Source organism: Canis aureus, chromosome 22, assembly GCF_053574225.1.
Source record: "Canis aureus isolate CA01 chromosome 22, VMU_Caureus_v.1.0, whole genome shotgun sequence".
NCBI lineage: Eukaryota > Metazoa > Chordata > Mammalia > Carnivora > Canidae > Canis > Canis aureus.
In genome coordinates this window covers 3,819,673-3,840,315 of record NC_135632.1, presented here as the reverse complement: position 1 = coordinate 3,840,315, position 20,643 = coordinate 3,819,673, and the positions used below count along the sequence as shown (strand labels likewise).

The 20,643-nt window shown below is 36.4% G+C and overlaps 1 protein-coding gene across 3 annotated transcripts in view; it reads left to right on the top strand.

The window, feature by feature from the left end:
- The window catches only part of LOC144293670 (uncharacterized), a 370,284-nt gene that overhangs the window by 297,659 nt on the left and 51,982 nt on the right, over positions 1-20,643 (top strand). For 2 of the 3 annotated variants that reach the window (XM_077864646.1, XM_077864645.1), the window contains exon 8: positions 15,207-15,318. The exons of the other annotated variant lie outside the window; for it this stretch is intronic. In XM_077864646.1, coding sequence (XP_077720772.1) covers positions 15,207-15,232 — 26 coding nt within the window. In that variant the 3' untranslated portion in view covers positions 15,233-15,318. The remainder of the gene's footprint in view (positions 1-15,206; positions 15,319-20,643) is intronic. 3 annotated transcript variants of the gene reach the window in all.

Here is a 20,643-nt window from a genome sequence, read left to right as displayed (position 1 = left end):
GAATATAGTAAAACACTACTTGATATTGTGAGCAATGGCAGTAAATTATGCTGTTGGGACAATTTCCAATTGTAACTAATCTAGACCTGTGACATTTTGGTGAGTTTAATTGAATGTAAAAGCACTGAAGTTTAGAGTTTTATAGCAATATATTACATAGCTTAATAGATTATAATACCAGAAATTTTAACACATAATTTAACATGTTTTTTATTCAGTGCAACCAAAAATATTTTTTTCTTTTATTAACTTGTTACCAAGATGCATTTGAACCTCACTTAAGTATAATTTCCCTGAATATTTTATAGTATATTATAGTTTACTACAATATGTTTTACATTTTGTTATATGCTTATTGTACATTGTTTAAAACTGGACTTTCTTAAGTTAAATTAATCAACTTCAATTACATAAAACTACCTGGCACAGGTGATAAAGACAATATGGTATTAGCTAATTCAACGTTATCAAGTGAAGAAAAGGGTGATAAAAGATAATAGGCTTTCTCAGAAAAGATAAATGGGAAAATGAGGCTACCCTGACAAAAAGATTTGGATTTTCTCACACCTTTTCAAAAACCATGCATTTAATCATTTTTATCTGAGCATATGTAATTTATAAAAAGAAACTAATTAGATATCTAGAGTAATATCATGACTGCCTCAGTGTGCTTTGCATACAATTGAAGTTGTATGAACATGTTTATGATATAACCATTTATTTCCAAAGATTAAACACTGGAATGATAAAGTTCTGTTTAGACTTGAAATCTGGCAAACTAATTCAGGTTGAGAAGAGGACTATTTGTAAGAAAACCTAAAAATGTGATAGTTTCTCATAAATGTTGAAGAGAGAAGAATAAAGACTAGAAAAAAGCCCCCCACGGCAGCAGGACTTGGATATTTTACTGTGTTGAGAGAGAGAGAGAGAGAAAGAGCTGGATAAGGTGGCAAAAGATCTCTAGTCAAGGTGCTTGACTTGGTGTCTCCGTTATATAAAGTGAGAGAATGTATGAGATAATCTTAAATTCTTAAATTCTTAAATTCTTTCCAATTATTCTATTTTGGATTCTTTACTGCATGCTTTTTGGTTAGAGGGCCAGCAAAGACCATGTATAAGATTTCTGGGAAAAAAAGAAAACATATTTCCTTTTCTCTAAGACTTGTCTGAAGCGACAAGGAAAGATACAAATAGAAGAAATTCTATGTCATCAGTAGAAGCCAGGTACCATCCACATGCCACCGGCTTTGAAGGCTGTCTGCTGTGACACAGACGGGACCAGGCAACTGAAGTTCGGAAAGTATGTGTCCTGGGGAGCCCGAGAGGGGATTTTCACTGAAAATGTGGGACTTTTCTCAATTTGAGTGACAAGGGAGAGGGGTACGGGCAGGCCGGCCAAGAGCTAGATGAGAGATACTAACCTGCAGGCAGGGAGCTACACAGAGCAAAGGAAAACCCAGTGTGGGTGGCAAGTTTGTCTCTCCAGCATCTTCTCATGAAGCTGTGACTGGAAACTTCTCTCTGATGCAGCAGGCCAGACCTGCTCCCTGCTCTTGCTGGTGGAAGAAAAACCAAACACAAAGGGGCCTTTACTGTTGGCGCCTTCACCCAATTCAAGGGGAAAAAAGAACGCCTGTTTAAAAGAGCCCTGAGACAGATCCACCAGTGACAATTAGTGGACTTTGGATCTTGACTCTAATAAATAGATCATAAAAAAAAATAATAATAAGCTATGAAATTCTTGAAAGAACTGTCCATTTCTAAGGTGATGACATCTAAATGGAGAGTTGAAGGTTGAGCAAAAGTTGGGAGGCATGGTTTATGATATTTAAAAAAAAAACTATTTGTGCACTACTTTAGACAGTGTCTACCAGTTTGCAGCTGAAAACATTCCAACTGAACGGACTTTTGATTTATTTATTTGAGAAAGAGACGAGAGAGAGAGAGAACGATCAAGGGGAGGGGAGGCGGAGAGGGAGAAGCAGGCTCCCCACTGAGCAGAGAGCCCCACATGGGGCTGGATCCCAGGACCCTGGGATCATGGCCTGGGCCAAAGGCAGACGCTTCACCTACTGAGCCACCCGACAGCCCTAAAAAAACTTTTTAAAATAAATATCCTCCCCCCACCAAAAATAAATAAAATAAAATAAATAAAAAATAAAATAAAATAAAATAAAATAAAATAAAATAAAATAAAATAAAATAAAATAAAAATTCTCATACTTACAGAAAACTTAATGTAAATTGTCAAAAAAAAAAAAAAGCTGCATAACTTTAGTCGGGTTCCAGTGTCACCATGTTGCCACACTTGTTTTCCCCTTCTCTCTCCGTAGGTGTGTGTGTATTTATATACACATATATGCACGTATAAAACACATTTCTGTCCTTTTTGAGAGTAAATTGTACCCATGATGCCTCTTTTCCTATAAATAAGACTCTCTCTTAAATAACCTCAGTACAAGTCACCCAGATCAGGAAATTATCATTGACGGAGTCATTCCATTACTAGGATGTCATGGCACCTAGGTCCTTTGAGCAGAGAGTAGAAAATACACGCATCTGTATTTTCTGTCTATATCAATATCATTTTTAAAAATACTCATGCAGATAACTCAAGTTCTGATTCAACACAAAAGGTTCCAGCCTTCCCCCTTCCTTTGACAACAGGAGACTTTAATGCCACTATATACATTTATTTCCTCAATTTTACAATATGCATTAGTTAATTTCAGACCCATTAACTTGTAACATTGTGAAGAACAAGCCTAGTAATTAGAATTCAATATTAGGTTATAGTTCTTTTATTTTCAGTCTGAAGTTAATCAAATTACTGTTTCCAAATGTGACTTAAGTTACCTCTTTTCCCACTCGCCTCACTTCAGTGTGGTTATGGTATTTATTTGAAATAGATTTACTTTTATTCTGTATTTCGGTTTTTCTTTGTTTCTTTTTCCTCTTTTCTTTCTTTTTTTTTAAGATTTTATTTATTTATCCATGAGAGACACACAGAGAGGCGGAGACACAGGCAGAGGGAGAAGCAGGCACCTCGCAGGGAGCCCGATGTGGGACTCGAACCCAGGACTCCAGGATCACAGCCAGAGCTGAAGGCAGATGCTCAACCACTGAGCTGCCCAGGTGCCCCCTCTTTCTCTTTTTTGTTAGTCTGCAAAACAAGATTCTAAAAGTTCAGTCTTTGCACAAATTTACACTCGTCGAAGTGCTGCTACCCCATCACTTCTACCTCATTCATCCTTCCATTCTTTATCCTCTTTTCTCACTTATATCCTGTAGATAACCAATCCCATCAGTTTCTTGGCTGTGTTGCCTGTGTTTCTTTTTGAGCAAAGGAGCAGATGTGTGTATATTCTTACATCCTAGTCTTTCTTAAACAAAGGTAGCAACTATGGGTTCCCTGACACTTTGCTTTTTTTAACTTAATATTTCCAGAAATCACTCTAAATCAGTTCACTCTAATCAGAGAGATCTTCCTCATTCTTCTTTATAGTTGCATAGTATGTCATCGTATGGTTATGCCATGGATGGGTCAGCCGCAGTCCTACATATGGCAGTTAGATTCTTTCTTCTGCAATTACAAATAGTGCCACGAGGGGTAACTTTGTATGTATATATGTTCTTAATTTTTTTGGAAAGATTTTATTTATTCATGAGAGACACAGAGAGAAAGAGAGGCAGAGACACAGGCAGAGGGAGAAGCAGGCTCCATGCAGGGAGCATGACACAGGACTCAATTCTGGGACCTTAGGATCACAGCCTGGGCCGAAGGCAGACGCTCAACCGCTGAGCCACCCAGGCACCCCAATATATGTTCTTATTATTGAAGTGTGTGTCCTTAGGGTAAATTCCTAGAAGTAGAATTTCAGGATCAAAATATAATGATACGTAGTTTTGTTAGATATCGTCAAATTCCCTTCCGAAAAATTTGTACCTGTTTTAATTTCTGCCAGCAGTGAATGAGAGTACCCACAACCTCACAAATAGAAAGCGTCATCCCACATTTTAAGTTTTGGCACTGTGACAGGTAAAAATGGTATGTGAAACCATTTTCAGTGAAGCTTTATTTTGCATTTTTCTAATTATAAGTGAGGCGCATCTTTTTTTTTTCATAAATTTAAGGGCCATTATTATTATCTTTGTGAATTTTCTCTTTGTGTTTCTTCCCATTTTTCTTCGTCTTTTTATAAAAGGTATACAAATGCACAAGAAGTATTCCTTAGAAAATATTTTATATTTTAAGCATACCAAATTTTCATCTTACTAACGTGAAATCATAATTTTATAGAATTAACACAATACAAAATTTGTTTTCCTCCATCAGTATTTTTTTAAAAATCAACTTTATGGAGTTATAATCTAGATATGATAAAATCTGCATATTCAGTTGTTTTAACACATGTATATAACATATGTATTTAGCTTATTTAGGTACCACCACATGAAATTTCTATCACCAAACCTTCTCTAATTTCCCTGTGACTTCCCTGTGTTATTTGGAAGCATCTGGTCATATTCGGAGATTTTTTAAGATATGTTTTTATTGATTTCTAATTTAAATTCGTTATGATCAGAGAATATACTCTATGATTTCAGTTCTTCCGAAGTTTTTATGACTTGTGTTAAGAATCAATGTTGGCTAAATCTTGGTGGTGTACACTTGAAAGAAGTATATAACCTGCTCAGTTTGGGTAAACTATTTTATATGTTTCAGATATGTCCATTTTGTTGATACAATTGTTCAGCTTTTCTATATCCTTACTATCTACTTGTTTTATAAATTACAAAAAGGAGAATATTAAATGTCTATCTCTCTTTTTTTCTTCAGTTTTATGTCATTGAGATTTCAGAGTCCCCCACACTCCCATATGTACCATTACTTCTTTCTAAATTATTCTTAATGTATTTTATAGATTAACCTCCCCCCACCACCCCACCCCCACACACTGGAGTAGATGGAATGTGTGGTTTCCCCCAATCTATTACTCAAGAAAAGATATTGGTTTTTGTAATGTTTCTGGTTTCTAGTTACTTGATTCTTTCATTAGTTCTGGTTGTTTTATTTTTATTTATAGTCTCATGAATTTTCTAGGTAGAACTACCATAGTATGTCAGCAAAAAGGGTGAATTTATATTGTCTTTTCTAATACTCGGGTCCATTTTTTTCATATTCTTGTCATATGCATTGGCAAAAATATCCAAAAAAGATGTTGAACAGCTAATACTGAAAGGAAGCTACCTTTATTCATTTTTGATATTAAACACAAGTTTTAGTGGCTCCTGGGTAGCTCAGCCAATTTAAGCATCTGCCTTCTGCTCAGATCATGGTCCCAGGGTCCTGGGATCCAGCCCCGAGTCAGGCTCCTGCCCCAGCGGGGACTCTGCTTCTCCCTCTCCCTTGCCACCTGCCCCCCTTGTGTGCTCACACACTTGTGCATGCGTGTGCTCTCTCTCTCTCTCTTTCTCTCTCCCCCTCAAATAAATAAATAAAATCTTAAAAAATAATAATAAGACAACTTTTAGTATGCCAAACTTAGAATGGTAGTTTGCTCTCGGGTTTGGGTTTATGTCCTTTATCATATTAGGAAGTTTTCTCTTACTTCATTTGATGTAGAAAATATATTTTTCAGAATATATTAAGTATACATTTTTGCTTTAATTTGTTGTTAATATATTTCTGATATTAAACTACCCTTATAGTAAACCCACAAGTTCAGTGTTGTCTTATTCATTCAAAATCTTACTGAATTGTATTTTTAAATATATTTTTTAAGTTTTTTACTTACACCTCACAAGTGACATTGAACTAAAGTTTTGGGGTTTTTTTCCATTCTATTTTTGTTACATGTTGGTATTAATACTATGTTAGCTTCATAAAATCAACTGAAGATTGATTTTTTTTCATCTTTTTCTAGTATCTGGAATATCTTTTTCTAGTATCTGGAATATCTTTTCTGTGTTAATTTGGCTACCAAGTTCTACTTACTCTTAAGTCAATTTTTATAATTAATACTTTTAGGAATAAGCCATTTCTTCTGGAATTTCAAATCTTTCTGATAAAATTGCATGTAGAATTATATTAAGTATTTTTATATTTAGTTCTTTTCTTAATTGTGAATATGTTTTGTCTCTTCCTTTTTTCTTTCTTAAAACTCAGGGAGCTGGTAACTCCCTTTGAGCCTTTTCAAAGTACCAGTTTCTTTCCCTAATTACTACCATCTAATTACTCTGCTACTTTCTACTTAAATATTTCCTCTTTTATGTATTAGTTTTTAAGAGTCATTTTCTTGCATTTTTTTCTCTATATGCATACTTACACATACAAACACACCATACATGCCTACAGACAAAATGTTTTAAAAATTAACAATAAATATTACCAACCTGCTTTTCAAATGTCTTACTCCTGCCTATAAATTAGTCCTAAAGGGATCAGAGAGATGATGCATTCAAAACTCTGTTTGTGGGGTTTGTCTTTTATATTTTTGCTTGTTTTATGACATACTTTATCTTTTCCTATTTGAGAAAATGCAGACTGTAGATCAAAGGTCCAGGGATCAGCAAACTTTCCACAACTCAAATCCAAGCCACGATTTGTTTTTGTATTACCTGTAAACTAAGAATGATTTCTACATTTCTTAATAGTGAAAAAAATGAATTTTTTGTGACATGAAAATTATGTAAAAATAAAAATTTCAGTGTCTACAGAATTCATTGAAACTATAGAAAAATACTGTGTTCAATTGGACAGTATGCATTTTCCTTTTTATTATTTAAATTTTAGTTAGTGAGCATACAGTGCAATATTGGTTTCTGGGGTAGAATTCAGTGATTCATCATTTACACACAACACCCAGTGCTCATCCTAAGTGACCTCTTTAATACCATCATCAACCTTTAGTTTGTTCTGTACCCTTAAGAGTTTCCTGTGGTTTGGGAAACTATGCATTTTCTACATGCTGTGCATCTTTAGACTCTAGACTCTCATTTTCCTTGATTTACAACTCTGTGTAAATTATAGGTGACTGACAGACATGCAGACTTCTCTTGCCCAGCAGAGTTTTGATTGACTTCTAATTCCTTTGCAGAAAAAAATGTTTTCATCCACTTGCAAATCAGTCAGTTCATTTATTCTATATAAACTGGTGCCTTTTTTCCCCTTTGAACTATTTGTAACATCTGTCTGTTCACTCATATAAGTAGAATCAAATCTACACAATGTGAGCTTATTTTTATGTCTATGTGAGAGTCAGAGTTTACCTTTTTCTGAAAATTATTTAAAATTTTTTTTAACAGGACATAACTACACTCATGCATCTCTGTGTTGTCTATGCTTAGGTGAGTGGTGGCAACGCAGACCATCTGGCCTGTAAGGCTGAATATATTTACTATTTAGCCCTTTTTGCTTTTGCAGAAAAAGTTACCAATTGCTGGTCTGCATCATACCAACTAAGGCCAAACTTCAGGGGTTCCAGCGAGGAGTCTATTTTTCAATAGCTGTCCGATGTTTCACATTGCTAAAGTTACACATACAAGTTTTCATCCTCAATGATATCAAAGAATATCAAAGCAATTGGATGTTAAAAATGTAAATTTAAGTGACTGTTTTTATGTATAGAAATCAGCATTTTAAAATTCATATTTTTACCTTGAATCATTACCTTCTTTGTTGGATTTTTTAAAAACTCAATTGATTTCTATTGAATACAAAAGAGTTGATTCAGTTGTCTGGGCTTGCCTTTCCCAGGAGCAAACAGAAAAAAATGCATCTGATACACCAGGTCATCCCTATAGTACTATGTTTTTGAAATAGTGTTAAGATCAGAAATATTTCCTTTAAATTTTCATTTATTTATTCATGAGAGACACAGAGAGAGGCGGAGACACAGGCAGAGGGAGAAGCAGGCTCCATGCAGGGAGCCCGGTGCGAGACTTGATCCTCGGACCAGGATCCTGGCCTGAGTGCAAAGCAGACGCTCAACTGCTGAGCCACCCAGGTGTCCCAATAAGAAAGATTGTTAAAGAATGTCTCAGGATGTTGTTAGAATTTTTATCTTCTTTGTAACAAAACTTGATCTTCTCAGGAGTATATTTTGAGATTCAATTCTGAAGAGTTTTATATGCAGAGTCAAGAAAACATTTTGCTTTCTTGGTGAAAAACATGACTGTCATCACTAGAGGGAGCTGGTTTTACATAAAATTACGGTAGGAATGTAGAAAAACAAGAGAAGACTTTGTTATTCGTGTTTAGAAAACACAAACCTTTCCAAAAAACTCTCATTTCCTACCAATAAATTGTTCTTACCAAATACTTTCTTTACGTTATGAATGGAGAATTTTCCTTAAAGAACTGTTAACCTCTATTCCCAAGAGGATATTTGATATTCTTACTTTGATAATGGAATAAACATTTTTATGTGGCATTATTTAATTTCACATAGTAGAATTGATGTCCACAGTCTTTTAATTGTTTTTTAAATTTCCTTCATTTTCTTTAAAACAGAATTCTTTCATTGTTCAGCTGGTACAATATACTAAGCAGAGTTTCAGAATAGAGAACAAGATTTTGGCTAAATTGCCTATTTATTTGATGGAGAAAATAACATTTCTGTGTTACTTTGAAATGCCTAATCTTCAGTGAATACAAAATGAAAATAAAAGTATTTACGTTAAGGCAGTCATTTTACAGAGTTTGAAGAAATTGGACTGAGTTCTTTATCTCTACCAAGGACACTGTGAACTTGTTGACCACAAGTCACATGTTTTAAACAGCTTTGCATTTTATGCAGAACATAAGCATCTACTTCAAAAAAAAAGATTTTATTTATTTATTTATGAGAGAGACAGAGAGAGAGAGGCAGAGACACAGGCAGAGGGAGAAGCAGGCTCCATGCAGGGAGCCCGACGTGGGACTCGATCCCAGGACCCTGGATCATGACCTGGGCTGAAGCTGGCGCTAAACTACTACATTAGGGGGATCCCTTGGTGGCTCAGTGGCTTAGCGCCTGCCTTTGGCCCAGGGTATGATCCTGGAGTCCCGGGATCGGGTCCCCCAGGTCCCAGGATCGAGTCTCACATCGGGCTCCCTGAAGGGAGCCTGCCCCTCTCTCTCTCTCTCTCTCTGTCTCTCTCTCTCTCGTAAATAAATAAAATCTTAAAAAAGAGAGAGAGAGAGAATCTGAGATATTCTTTGAGCCAGCAAATTTTCTTTTTTATAATTCTTGTTTCTATCATACTGATGTATGTGAGAAATACCTATTTTTTTAATAAGTATTCTAATCATACCACCAGCTTAGCAGCTTTTCCCTCTAAGGACAAAAGTACTTCTATATATCATCTCATTGAATATCACTGGCCAATAGTCTTGATTAACTAGAACGTATGACATGAAACTTAACTAAATTCACATTGTTTCCTTGAGAATTCTTAGTTGGAACAAAACCTGCTAAATTCCACTATTGGTTGAGCTAATTTGTGTCTCTGCACTTTTCCTGGTACATAGATATCAATACTTACCAGTTCTTTATGAATATCTTTTCAAGCCGAGCAAAACCCTAATTTAGAAATAGAATTGAAATTGGTAGAATGTGTTTGACCAGGAGAGTGAAAACTTAATAGGTAAAATTGTCTTGAGCAATAAAGAACTAGGCTTTAGTCTAAACCAATTTAAACATGTACACACACACACACACACACACACACACACACAGATTTTCTCTTGCTGACGTCAGTGGCTCACATACATTTTTTAAAATGCAAATGATAACTTCCTTTGATAGTATTTTTGGGCTACTAAGCAGAAATTTTGGCTTTTCTTATATACACCATAACTTTTCACCTTAAGCTTTTACAATCATAAAATATTCTTGTCAGTAACTTTGCAGCTGCTCATGAATCAACTAGAGAAAATTTCAAATATTGCTAAGTTACACAATTGTCCTTTATTTATTCATTAATTATAATTAGACCTATCAACATGAAGTAGGAAAAAAAAGTAAGGATTTTTTTTTTAAGATTTTATTTATTCATGAGAGAGGCAGAGGTAGAGGCAGAGGTAGAGGGAAAGGTAGACTCCATGCAGGGAGCCCGACGTGGGACTCCAACCCGGGACAGGACTCCAGGATCACGCCCTGAGCCAAAGGCAGATGCTCAACCGCTGAGCCACCCAGGGGTCCCAAAAGGAAGGATTTGATTTAAAAGACAATTGCATCTTTTTCAGAGAAACAACCAACTGGACAACAAAACAGAGTTGACAATGCCTTTTCTTTCTCGCTTTCTGGTCTTACTAATCAGTGGTAAACAGTACGGGTTTGCTGTTGTGTCTGCTGGCAAGAATGTGAACAGCTAGTATAAAGCAGAGTTAATTGTTAAGTGGGTTTTCTCTGTCGAACTCGTTGACTTGAGTCACAATGGGGTTTCCAACAACATAAGAACCTTATTCAGAATTTTTAAGCATCAGAAAAAGTGGAGGGATGCACAACTTTGCAGGAAAAGGTTTTCCTTGATGTGGTCCTGAGTGGCGCCATGTTGTGACTCACCCAATGTATTGTAATGAAGAAGGGACGAAGAGATAATTGAGGTCAAAAAGCAAATTTTCAAAAGCTGACAAGATGTGATTCTTGGAACTCAAGATGGCTAGATGCCACCAACCCCTCCAGACTAGTTTTCAAATACTGTATTTTGGATTCCACAAAGACTAAACACTGTGGCCAAACGCTTTTTTCCCTAACTCCATGTTTAACCCTGAATTTATACCTTTAAAACCAATTTGAATATGCGTTTCGGCATAACTCACAGTTAAGCAATCCAAAGTGGTATAAGAGTTTATCCCTAAATAATATGTGTATCTCTCAGCCCTGAAATTGGTAGCTGGGAAGTAGATCACTGTATCTTCAGCCTTATTTCTTGTTGGAAGAGACTGAGGTTTAGGCGACCCAATCAAGTTTGTTAGGCTTTTTGTCAACCTGATGTCCACAAATGGACTTTCTTGAGGTCTATAAAATCTTGGAAATGGCACAATAATTTTTACACTCGGTATATCTAGGCTGGCATATATCAGTGATTTCATCAGATCCTCAAAGCAGTCTGTGAAACTCAAAACATTGACAGTGACAGGTAAGGCTATTAAAACAATTATCTTATGGAAAGGTAAATTGTTCCACTCCATTTTCACGGTAATTCGGTAAATTGGCCAAGTATCATAGTGGAAAGGTTAACACGGATTCTGAAAACAGCCAGCCAGTGTTCCAGTCCCATCTCTGCCACCTGTTAGCTTTACCTCCTAACGTCCTGTACTTCAGTTTCCTCATCTGCACAACGCCATGCGTACCAGTACCTACCCCATAGGGTTGCCGTGAGGAACGAATGGGTTAGTGTTTACAAAGTGCTTAGTCCTTGCTCTGTGATAAATATATTCAATAAAGCTGTCAACACAAATGCCTGGAATGCAAAGATTTGGTCAGATGCATGGGAAAGCTTTACTGCCTTACAGCTTGCAAACTGGGGAGGCACAGCATTTGGCTACAAACTGAAAATACCACAGGGGAAGGAAGGTTTAGCCGTGGGGTTAAATACGCAGAACCTTCAAGTTTTGCATCCTTAGTGAGGTTGGCCAGGCTCACGTTCCAAAAACTAACTTTAGGAGCCATGTGACAAGAGGATACAGCTCACCTTCCCTGGTAGCAGCAGCCTGCCGATTGGCAGCCTCTGCAGAGCGTGGTAAGATGTGTGGCAAGGGCTTCTCTGCGAATTTTGTGGAATATTGTGCAAGCTGGTCCCTCAGGTTGTACTGACTGGTCATTCAGCCTCATGGTCATTCGACCTGGTGAAGATTTGACTTTCTCTCCCTTGACATGAGGGAACCCATCTTGTCTGTGAGCTGTTGCTGTTCAATTATCAGAATATTTTGTTCTCAAAGTTCACCCCCCAAAAAAGGTGTGTGGGGTGGGGCAAGGACTAAGCATATGTTTATATATACATATATATGTTTATATATAGCACATACATGAAAAACACTCACACGCACACATATATGAGAAAAACACTAAGTAAATACCCCGGGTTTAGATGATGAAACTTTTTTAAGGATTTGACCTAAAATTACATTATTTGTAAGAGGAAGAAGTAGGCTGGGACCCCTGGGTGGCTCAGCGGTTTGGCACCTACCTTTGGCTCAGGGCATGATCCTGGAGTCCTGGGATGGAGTCCCACATTGGGCTCCCTGCATGGAGCCTGCTTCTCCCTCTGCCTGTGTCTCTGCCTCTCTTTCTGTGTCTCTCATGAATAAATAAATAAAGATCTTTAAAAAAAATAGTAAGAAGTTGGTCTAAACTTTGGGAGAGTTGTTTAGTTTTTTTCAATCTAAATTTTCCTAGTTATTGGTCCTATGGATGGCTCTTAGCTTCCATTCCTCTTTATTATAATCTGCCCAATGTTTCACTTTAAAATCACCTTCCATAGGTGCCTGGCTGGCTCAATCGAAAGAGCAGGTGACTCTTGATCGTAGGGTTGTGAGTTTGAGCCCTATGTCCTTCATTGAGTTTATTTAAAATTTTTGAAGAATTTTTTTAAATAAAATCACCTTCCACCCCCATTCTGTTTGCAAACCTTCACAATATTCCCTTTATCTAGTTTGGATCGAACTAAATTTTTGACTAGAGCCAGATTAAGGGTAAAATAAGAAATTGTTGGAGTACTTGACTATGAGAGACGGTGGATTTTCAGTGGCATACTAAAATAAAATGTGTTTTTTCCAAACTCCTCTCCTGGAAATTAAAATAAAGTACCTGTAATATACCTTTAGAATAAGGCAAAAGGAGAGAATTTCATCCAGATATTCCCTCCCACAGATGCTCACACACATACTTCCACACTACAGCACACACACGCACACACACACACACACATACATACACACCCCTCCACCTCCAATCATCTCAATTCAAATTGCTTTGGCTAATTTCTGTGATTTTCTTTCGCTAAAAGGAATGTGTTCATTTGTGGCAAACTCTCCATTTTCCTGGACAAGAGAGGAGAGATTTGATCTCCACTGCCTGGGGTCTTCTTTCTCTCTTCTCCACACAGCTCTCAGCCGCAGGACTGTAAACTGTCGAACACCTACTTAAAGAATAAAAGTTTGAAGGGACACCAGTTTTTAACCCACCCAAAAGCCCAACTTATCATCCTTATTGAGTTCCCTTGAATCTTCATCTAGCTCCCCTTCGGACCATGAATTACAAAATCTTTTGCTATATAATCTTGTCTCACCTGGATTATCTCTTATTGCCTGGAGTAAAATTCATGTTCACATTCCAGTCCATCAGGGTCTCTTTCTGTCCCCCAGCCCTCGTTCTTTTTCATCCAAGCTATCCCAAATGTAGGAAGTGGTTTTCTTTTCCATGACTGCCAGAATTATGTAGTAGCACAAAGTCCATCGGTAAAGTCATTACCAAGTAGATGTAGCTTTCAATCCTGGTTCCCCTACCTGCCTGCTGTGTGACCTAGAGAAGGTTATTTACTCTCACTGAGCTCCCTCGTCTTTTTCATCTATAGAACTGGAAAACAGCATTTACTTCAAGGGTTGATATAAGGATGAAATAAAATAGCATACAAAAAAAGATTCTGGCATAGAGCGGCTACACAATAAATATTAGGTTGTTTCATTAAATTGTAGCTAAATATTCACTCTACAAATATAATCTGTTTTGAGTGTTTTATAGTTTACACAAAGAGTTTTTACAAACATCATTGTATTTGTTCCTCATGATTATCCTGTGAAACAAAAAATATGATTCCTGTCTTATGGATAAGGAAACTGGGTGTCACAATGATTAAATGGTTTGCAGCCGACCACACAGCTAGTGTCAGAGCTGGAACTGAAATATATTTCTTTTGATTTGAAATAGTTTTCCCTTTCAACTCTACCACACTGACATTTAAGAAACTTTTAATGGATTAGACAGTGGCTTTAAACCCAATTTTGGCCCTGTTTATGTCACTTGCATTAAAAATGCTCAGTTTCAAAAAAAAAAAAATGCTCAGTTTCTTCATCTGTTAAATAAAAAGGCAGAACTAGACAATTCTTTAGGCCATTTCCAGGTTTTAAAATGTTTGGTTATTTAGTCCTAATACTAAACAAATTAAAATTCTTCCAACTTCTGCTGCATCTGAGATATTAAAGCTGACATATTTTTCTTATTTAGCATGAAGAATTACTCATGGATAGAGTCGTCTTTAATCATAGTCTTTTCCTACTTAGGAAAAGACTCAAATGGTCTTTTCCTAAGAAAACCTCGATGAACCTCAAAATAGTAGTGCGAGAATATGTAATTATGTGATATAATGTTTTTAAAGCAATTTGTGAAGTTTTCTCGAAAGTTTACTTTCTATTCCATAAAGTTCCTTGGTCTCGATTAAGAATGGAGAACTGAAAACTGGAACTGCCAGGATGTAATGTTATCATAAATTACTGTATATACTAAGTCACTCTCATAAAATTTTTATGCTTAATACGTTCTTTCCAACTGATAATTGCTTTCTATTGCTCCCAAGAATTAATGTGAATAAAACATAAAGTATTACCTTTTTCACTTGGATGGTTTTGGCTTCTCTGTTTACATATAGCCTCTTAAAAGAAGTGGAAGAGAAATATATTACAAGAGAAACACTGGACTATTAGCGTTCTCTTCCTTTTCTTGGCTAATGGTATCATTGTTTATCATTGTTTAGAAAACTTGGATCACTCTGAATTTTCCCAATTCCATGACTTTACCTATGCCCAAATATTCCTAAATTTAATCTGTCACTGAAATATTCCTTGAATCTGATGGCTCCTCTGCACCACAAATGCCATAGCCTCTTGTTGGACTATTGAAATTGATTTCTATTGGGCCTTCTTGCCATCAGACTCTCACTCCCTCCTTTTCCAAGTGATCTTCCTAAAACACAAATTAATCATTTCTCTCTGAAAGGCCTTAGTAAACCCTTCCTTGCTTTCTTCCTCTGAACTCTTGCCTTCTAGCTAATGACCAAGCCTCTTAATATGCAGTTTCTTTATGATTTAGTTTTAGGGTCCTTCTCTCTGATCTTATTTCTGGACCTCATTACTATATACCCTATGCATGAATCAGTCACACAAAATTGTACTTAGAGATCCATGTCTTTGCATGTTTTTCTTGTTTGCTATTTCTGCAAAGCTGTCCCTGACTGCCTCCTATTATGAAGAACCCATGCTCATCCTTTCACTGCAACTCAAGCATTAGCTACTTTAAGAAGATTCCTCTGGCCTTCCCTTCTACCAAAGCAGAGGTGAGTAACTGATCTCTGTGATAGTGTTGGTTTTGTGTTATGTGTCTTCTCTAGGATTTCTGCTGCATTTTAATCAATTATTTACCTGTCCATATTTCTCATTAGACTGTGAGATCTTGAACCTATAACTGATTCATTCTATGTCTTGTAGCCAGCAGTGTGCCTTATACACGTTAGGTTGTAAAATAGACACATATTGAATGAATAACAAATGTAAAAATCTAACATTGACCTCAAAGTTTTTCAAGCATGTTCTTCATTGGGTCCCTAAATCAAGGGAAAGAGTCAACAATGTTGGTAACTTAAAATAGTTGGCATGAAAGACACAAATGATGGTAGGAGTACTTAACAATATGGGCCACAAACTGACAAGGCTTATGTATATAACTAATGGCCAACTAAATGCTTCTACAGTAAGAGCTATAAATCCAGGGGCAGAGACTGGTGAACTAGAGTGATTTGGTAAAGGTTTTTGAAGGAGTAATTTAAGCCAAGATGGAAAAACTATCTAGGATTTGAGAGCTAAAGAGGAAGGGAGAAGATATTGGGAAAAGGGGGAAATGTGACAAAAGGCATAGAGACAGGATCGAGTAGGATTCATACAACAGTGAGTTGACAGATTATGCTAGACTGGAAAATGAGGATGTGGCCACATTGTGTATGGCTCTTTGTGCTGTGCTGATAACAACAGATCATATCTGGAAAACAAAGGTAAGCCATGGCAGTACATTTGGATAGGGAATTATTATAATAGGAATTATGCCACTGAAAGAAAATATTTGAATGCTGATACCACAGGACTTGCCCTTAGGTGGGGTGGACTCAGTAAAAATGATAAAGAAGACGGTGGACCTGAAAGAGTTAGTGTTCAATTAGACAGGGGGCAGTTGGCTAAAGAAAACAACCAAAACCAACTCAAGTTCAAATTGGGAAAATCAAGTAATAGTGGTAATAATAACTAGAACATACTGAGCACCACTATGAGTCACATGTTTTATGTGTATCATTTTTAATCCCTATAAAAAACACTACGAGTTAACTGTTGCCCCATTTTTAAGTAATAAGAAGAGCATTCAGGTAAGCTAAATAACTTGCCTTGATTTAGACTCTGATCTTTTACTTCAGTTCTTATGACAAAATCCTTATCTTACTGCCTATGCCCTAGATATGATCACCTGCCCAGGACCAAAAAGCCTCAAAACCTCAAAACCGCAAAATCAAAACCAAAAACCCTAAACAAAACAAAACTATGAAGCTGAAACCATCTTCTAGAACTTCCAGTATCACTAGGACATTAGATATGGTTTGGCCAAATTTCTTTTCTCTACTTGTTTTTTAGTTATCCCCCTCCCCCAAGCACCACATTTAGCTTCCTCATTCTGGTCACTCCCAGTGTAGCTTATTCTATCTCTCACAAACATATCTTCTGGAGGCAGCATTCAGAAAAACAAAGGCAGTCAAATGGAGCAACCAGTTCACAGAGAATAATGAATTTCATTGTTAATTGTAAGTCACCAATGCAACCTCCAGGCAGAAATATCCCCATATCCCAATGTTGAAAATGTGGGATAGGAGTTTAGGAGGCAGGTCAGAACTATGGAATACAGGTTTTGACCAGGAGGAATTTATTGACGGAGTTGGAGCCCAATGGAAGCTCCAAGGGATAGAAGGGAGCAGGATGGAAGACTGAAACTAAAGCAATACACACCATTAGGGGGCAGCCTAGAAAGAGAAGTCATCAGGAGAAAAGGAGCAAGAGAGGTAAGTGATGCAGAAACTACGGGAGATGTCTTCAATGATGGGGTAGTCAAGAATGTCAGTTCTTGCAAAAGGTCAAGGAGGATAGGAATAAAGAAAAGATGAATTAACTTGTAAATCAGGAAATAATTGGTGACCTTTGAAAATGTGGCTTTCACAGTGTGCCTAAGCTTTGACATCCTCTTAATCTATCCACTATTTAGTTCAATGGTTTAAATAGAAAATTATTTCTAGACTTAAACTGTAAACTGGAAAAGTATCAGCACAAGTCGAACCCTTTGTGCCAGTATAAACCACCATTGGTCCAAAAAAAACTATGAAATAAGTAATGCTTACGTACAGTCCTTGCATGCCAATTCCTCTCTGCAAATTAGTACCCTTCTTTCTGTGACTGCTCACTTGTAAAGCTGTGCCCATTCCAAAACCTATATATCTTCTTCCTCCCTCATCATTCTTTTACTCATCCATCCATTCATTTATTCATTAATTGAGTAAATAAACGTTTATGACTTGTCATTTCTGTCCGTTGTTTCAATAATACAATGAAAATATTTATGTTGTTAAGGTTCTCTCATCTCTGCCAAAAACAGTAGAAGCAAAAGAGCTGAACTTTCTTTGACAAACCATAACAATATTGTGTTTTATTTTCCATATGTAGATTAAAAATAAAGTAGAAGGAAATCCTAAGAAAATCCAAGGAGGAAAAAAAAAAGATCTTTTCCAACCAAGAATTTATTTTCAGAGAGCATTTATGGCTTTAATTTCAGATTTAATCAGAGGTTTTCTTGGCCAAGATTATTATGTTGACATTTGCCTTTGAGGTCAACAACCTCCCCTTTCTAATATTTAATCTATTTTATTGCATCAAAATGCTTCCCCATTCTCTTGTTTTCTGTCAAAACCTATTCAGCAAGTGGCTGCGTCAGTCATCAACATGTTATTTTAACTAGAAGTCAGTAAGACTATTTGCATTTTATGCCTTCATTCCAATCATTGAATAAATAGGCTTTCTCTCTTTAAAGAAATGTTAGAGTCATCAATGAGATGGGAAAAAAACTATTTTCAAGGAAGTGCTCCCGGAGCACCTAATATTATGTCACAAGAAAGCCAGATCTCCCAATTGGCTATTACTTTCCTCCAGTATAGCAAAATGGGGCCTATACAGTTCATCTTTGCTCACAGAGATGGGAAAATGTAAAGGAGATACTTTCAGGAAAAGCTTCAAAAATGATATAATCCTTTGGGAGGTTGTTTGAGGGCTCACTTTTTAATCACTTATTTTGGATTGTATACAATGTTCTTAGTATATTGACTTATTTTCTCTGATTTTTTGCATCTGAGAGTTATTTCTCCTCAAGATGATGTTACAACCAAGGGTTTTAAAAAATCATCTCATAATTTTTTGTTTAATGATAATAAGGATGGTCCTTTCAGTTGTTATCCCAGAAAGCTCTTTGTAGGGAAGTCATCAAGGCCTGTTTTGGGCATGCCAATCTGAACCATGTGCTGCTATTTCTTTTAATGTTTCAACTACAGTTAATAATACTGTTTTACATACTCGAAATACTAAGAGAGTAGATCTTAGTAGATCTTAAAAGTTTCCATAAATTTTTAGTTCTAGATCCTGGAGATAACATGTATCGATATTTTATATGTATTCTAATGATTCTCATTCCCCAAAAACAAAAACAAATGACTTATTTAACCATAATACAAAATTAACAAGTAGGCTGAGTTAACTTGAAATACTATCCTTAGACTACGTGTTTAGCATTTTATTCATTTTACCTTGTATTAATCTGAGAAGTAATTGAGGTCAAATGTCAAGTGTTCTAGTATTGACCTCCACCATAATTGATTTTCCTTTCTACTCTATTTTCTGGAGTCACTAAAAAATGGAGTACTTGTAAACCTGGATGAAATTGTACAGAATAATTTATTTATTCATTTATTCAACAAATGTTTACTTAAAATGGTTCTTTGCTATGACACTAGGACAGTTGTTAGGCAATGATATGCCCACTCTCATAAAACTTGAACCTGGTGGAGCTACAACAAAACAAAACAAAGCAGTTAACATCTATTAAGCACTTCCTCTGTGAAGGGCATTGTTAGAAGGGCTCTACATGTTATCTGTACATGTTTAATCCTCACAACTCTATGAGGTAGGGATTATTATTGTCCCCATTTTACAGATGAAGAAGTAACAGTATAATGGATCATAGGGGAAGAGAGGGGAAAAAAGCCAAGATGAAATCAGAGAGGGAGATAAATCATAAGAGACTCTTAATCGTAGGAAACAAACTGAGGGTCACTGGAGGGGAGTAGGATGGGGGGATGGGGTAATGGGTGATGGGCATTAAAGAGGGCATGTGGTGTAATGTGCACTTGGTGTTCTCTGACCTCTACCTCTGAAACTAATAATACATAATCTGTTAATTAATTGAATTTAAATTTTTTTAAAAACCTAAAATAAAAACAAAAGACATAGCAGTATAGAGCTGTAAGGCACTTGGTCACCCAGCATTGTAAGTGGTAGAGTCAGAATTTTAACGCTTATAGTTTGGGTCCAGGGCCTGTGCTCTTAAACAAAGGAATCACACACTGAACTATAAAATCACCACTAGGCTAAGCATTATGAAGGAAAGAGGTACAATGCTACAAGAACATATAATGATTGACTTGGGAAAAAGGGGAACCTGGTCAGTAGCTGCTGATATCTTAAGAATGAGCTAAAGCTAACTAATCTCTCTTTTTTTAAAACTGAGGAATAATTGACATATTACCTTATATTAGTTTCAGGTATACAATATACAACATAATGAGTAGATATTTGTGTATATTGCAAAATGATCACCACAATAAGACTAGTGAATGTCACCATACACAGTTATGATTTTTTTTACTGGGATGAGAACTTTTAAGATATATTCTCTTAGCCACTTTCAAAAATGCAATACAGTATTGTTAACTATAGTCACCATGGTGTAGAATATATCCTCATGGTTTAGTTATAAGAAGGAGTTTGTAACTTTTGACCTCCTTCATCCATTTTTCCCACTCTGATTTTTACAGTGAAGTACTTGTGAGTGAGAGCCATTTTTCTTTCTTTCTTTCTTTCTTTCTTTCTTTCTTTCTTTCTTTCTTTCTTTCAGCAGGCCTCACATCCGCCATGGAGCCCAACATGGGGCTTGAACTCACAATCCTGAGGTCAAGACCTAAGCTGAGATTGAGACCTGAGTTGAGATTAAGAGTTGGATACTTAACTGACTGAGTGACCCAGATACCCCAGTAAAAGCCATTTTTTCTTGTTTTGCCTATTTCAGAAAGGAGAAGTCAAAGAAAGGTGGTGCTTAAATTGCCTAAATATGTTCAAGACACACTTTTCACAGCATACGTCACCTCTCTTGAGCTACAAGTTTCTCTTCTCCTGGAAATCCCACTCTACTTTTTCTTTCCAGAGAAGCTGTTTGCAATGAGCCCATGGTAAAGCAACAGAAAAAAAAAAAAAAAAAAAAAAAAAACCTATAAAAGAGTGCAGAGTTTCTGGCTCCTTTCTAAGAAACA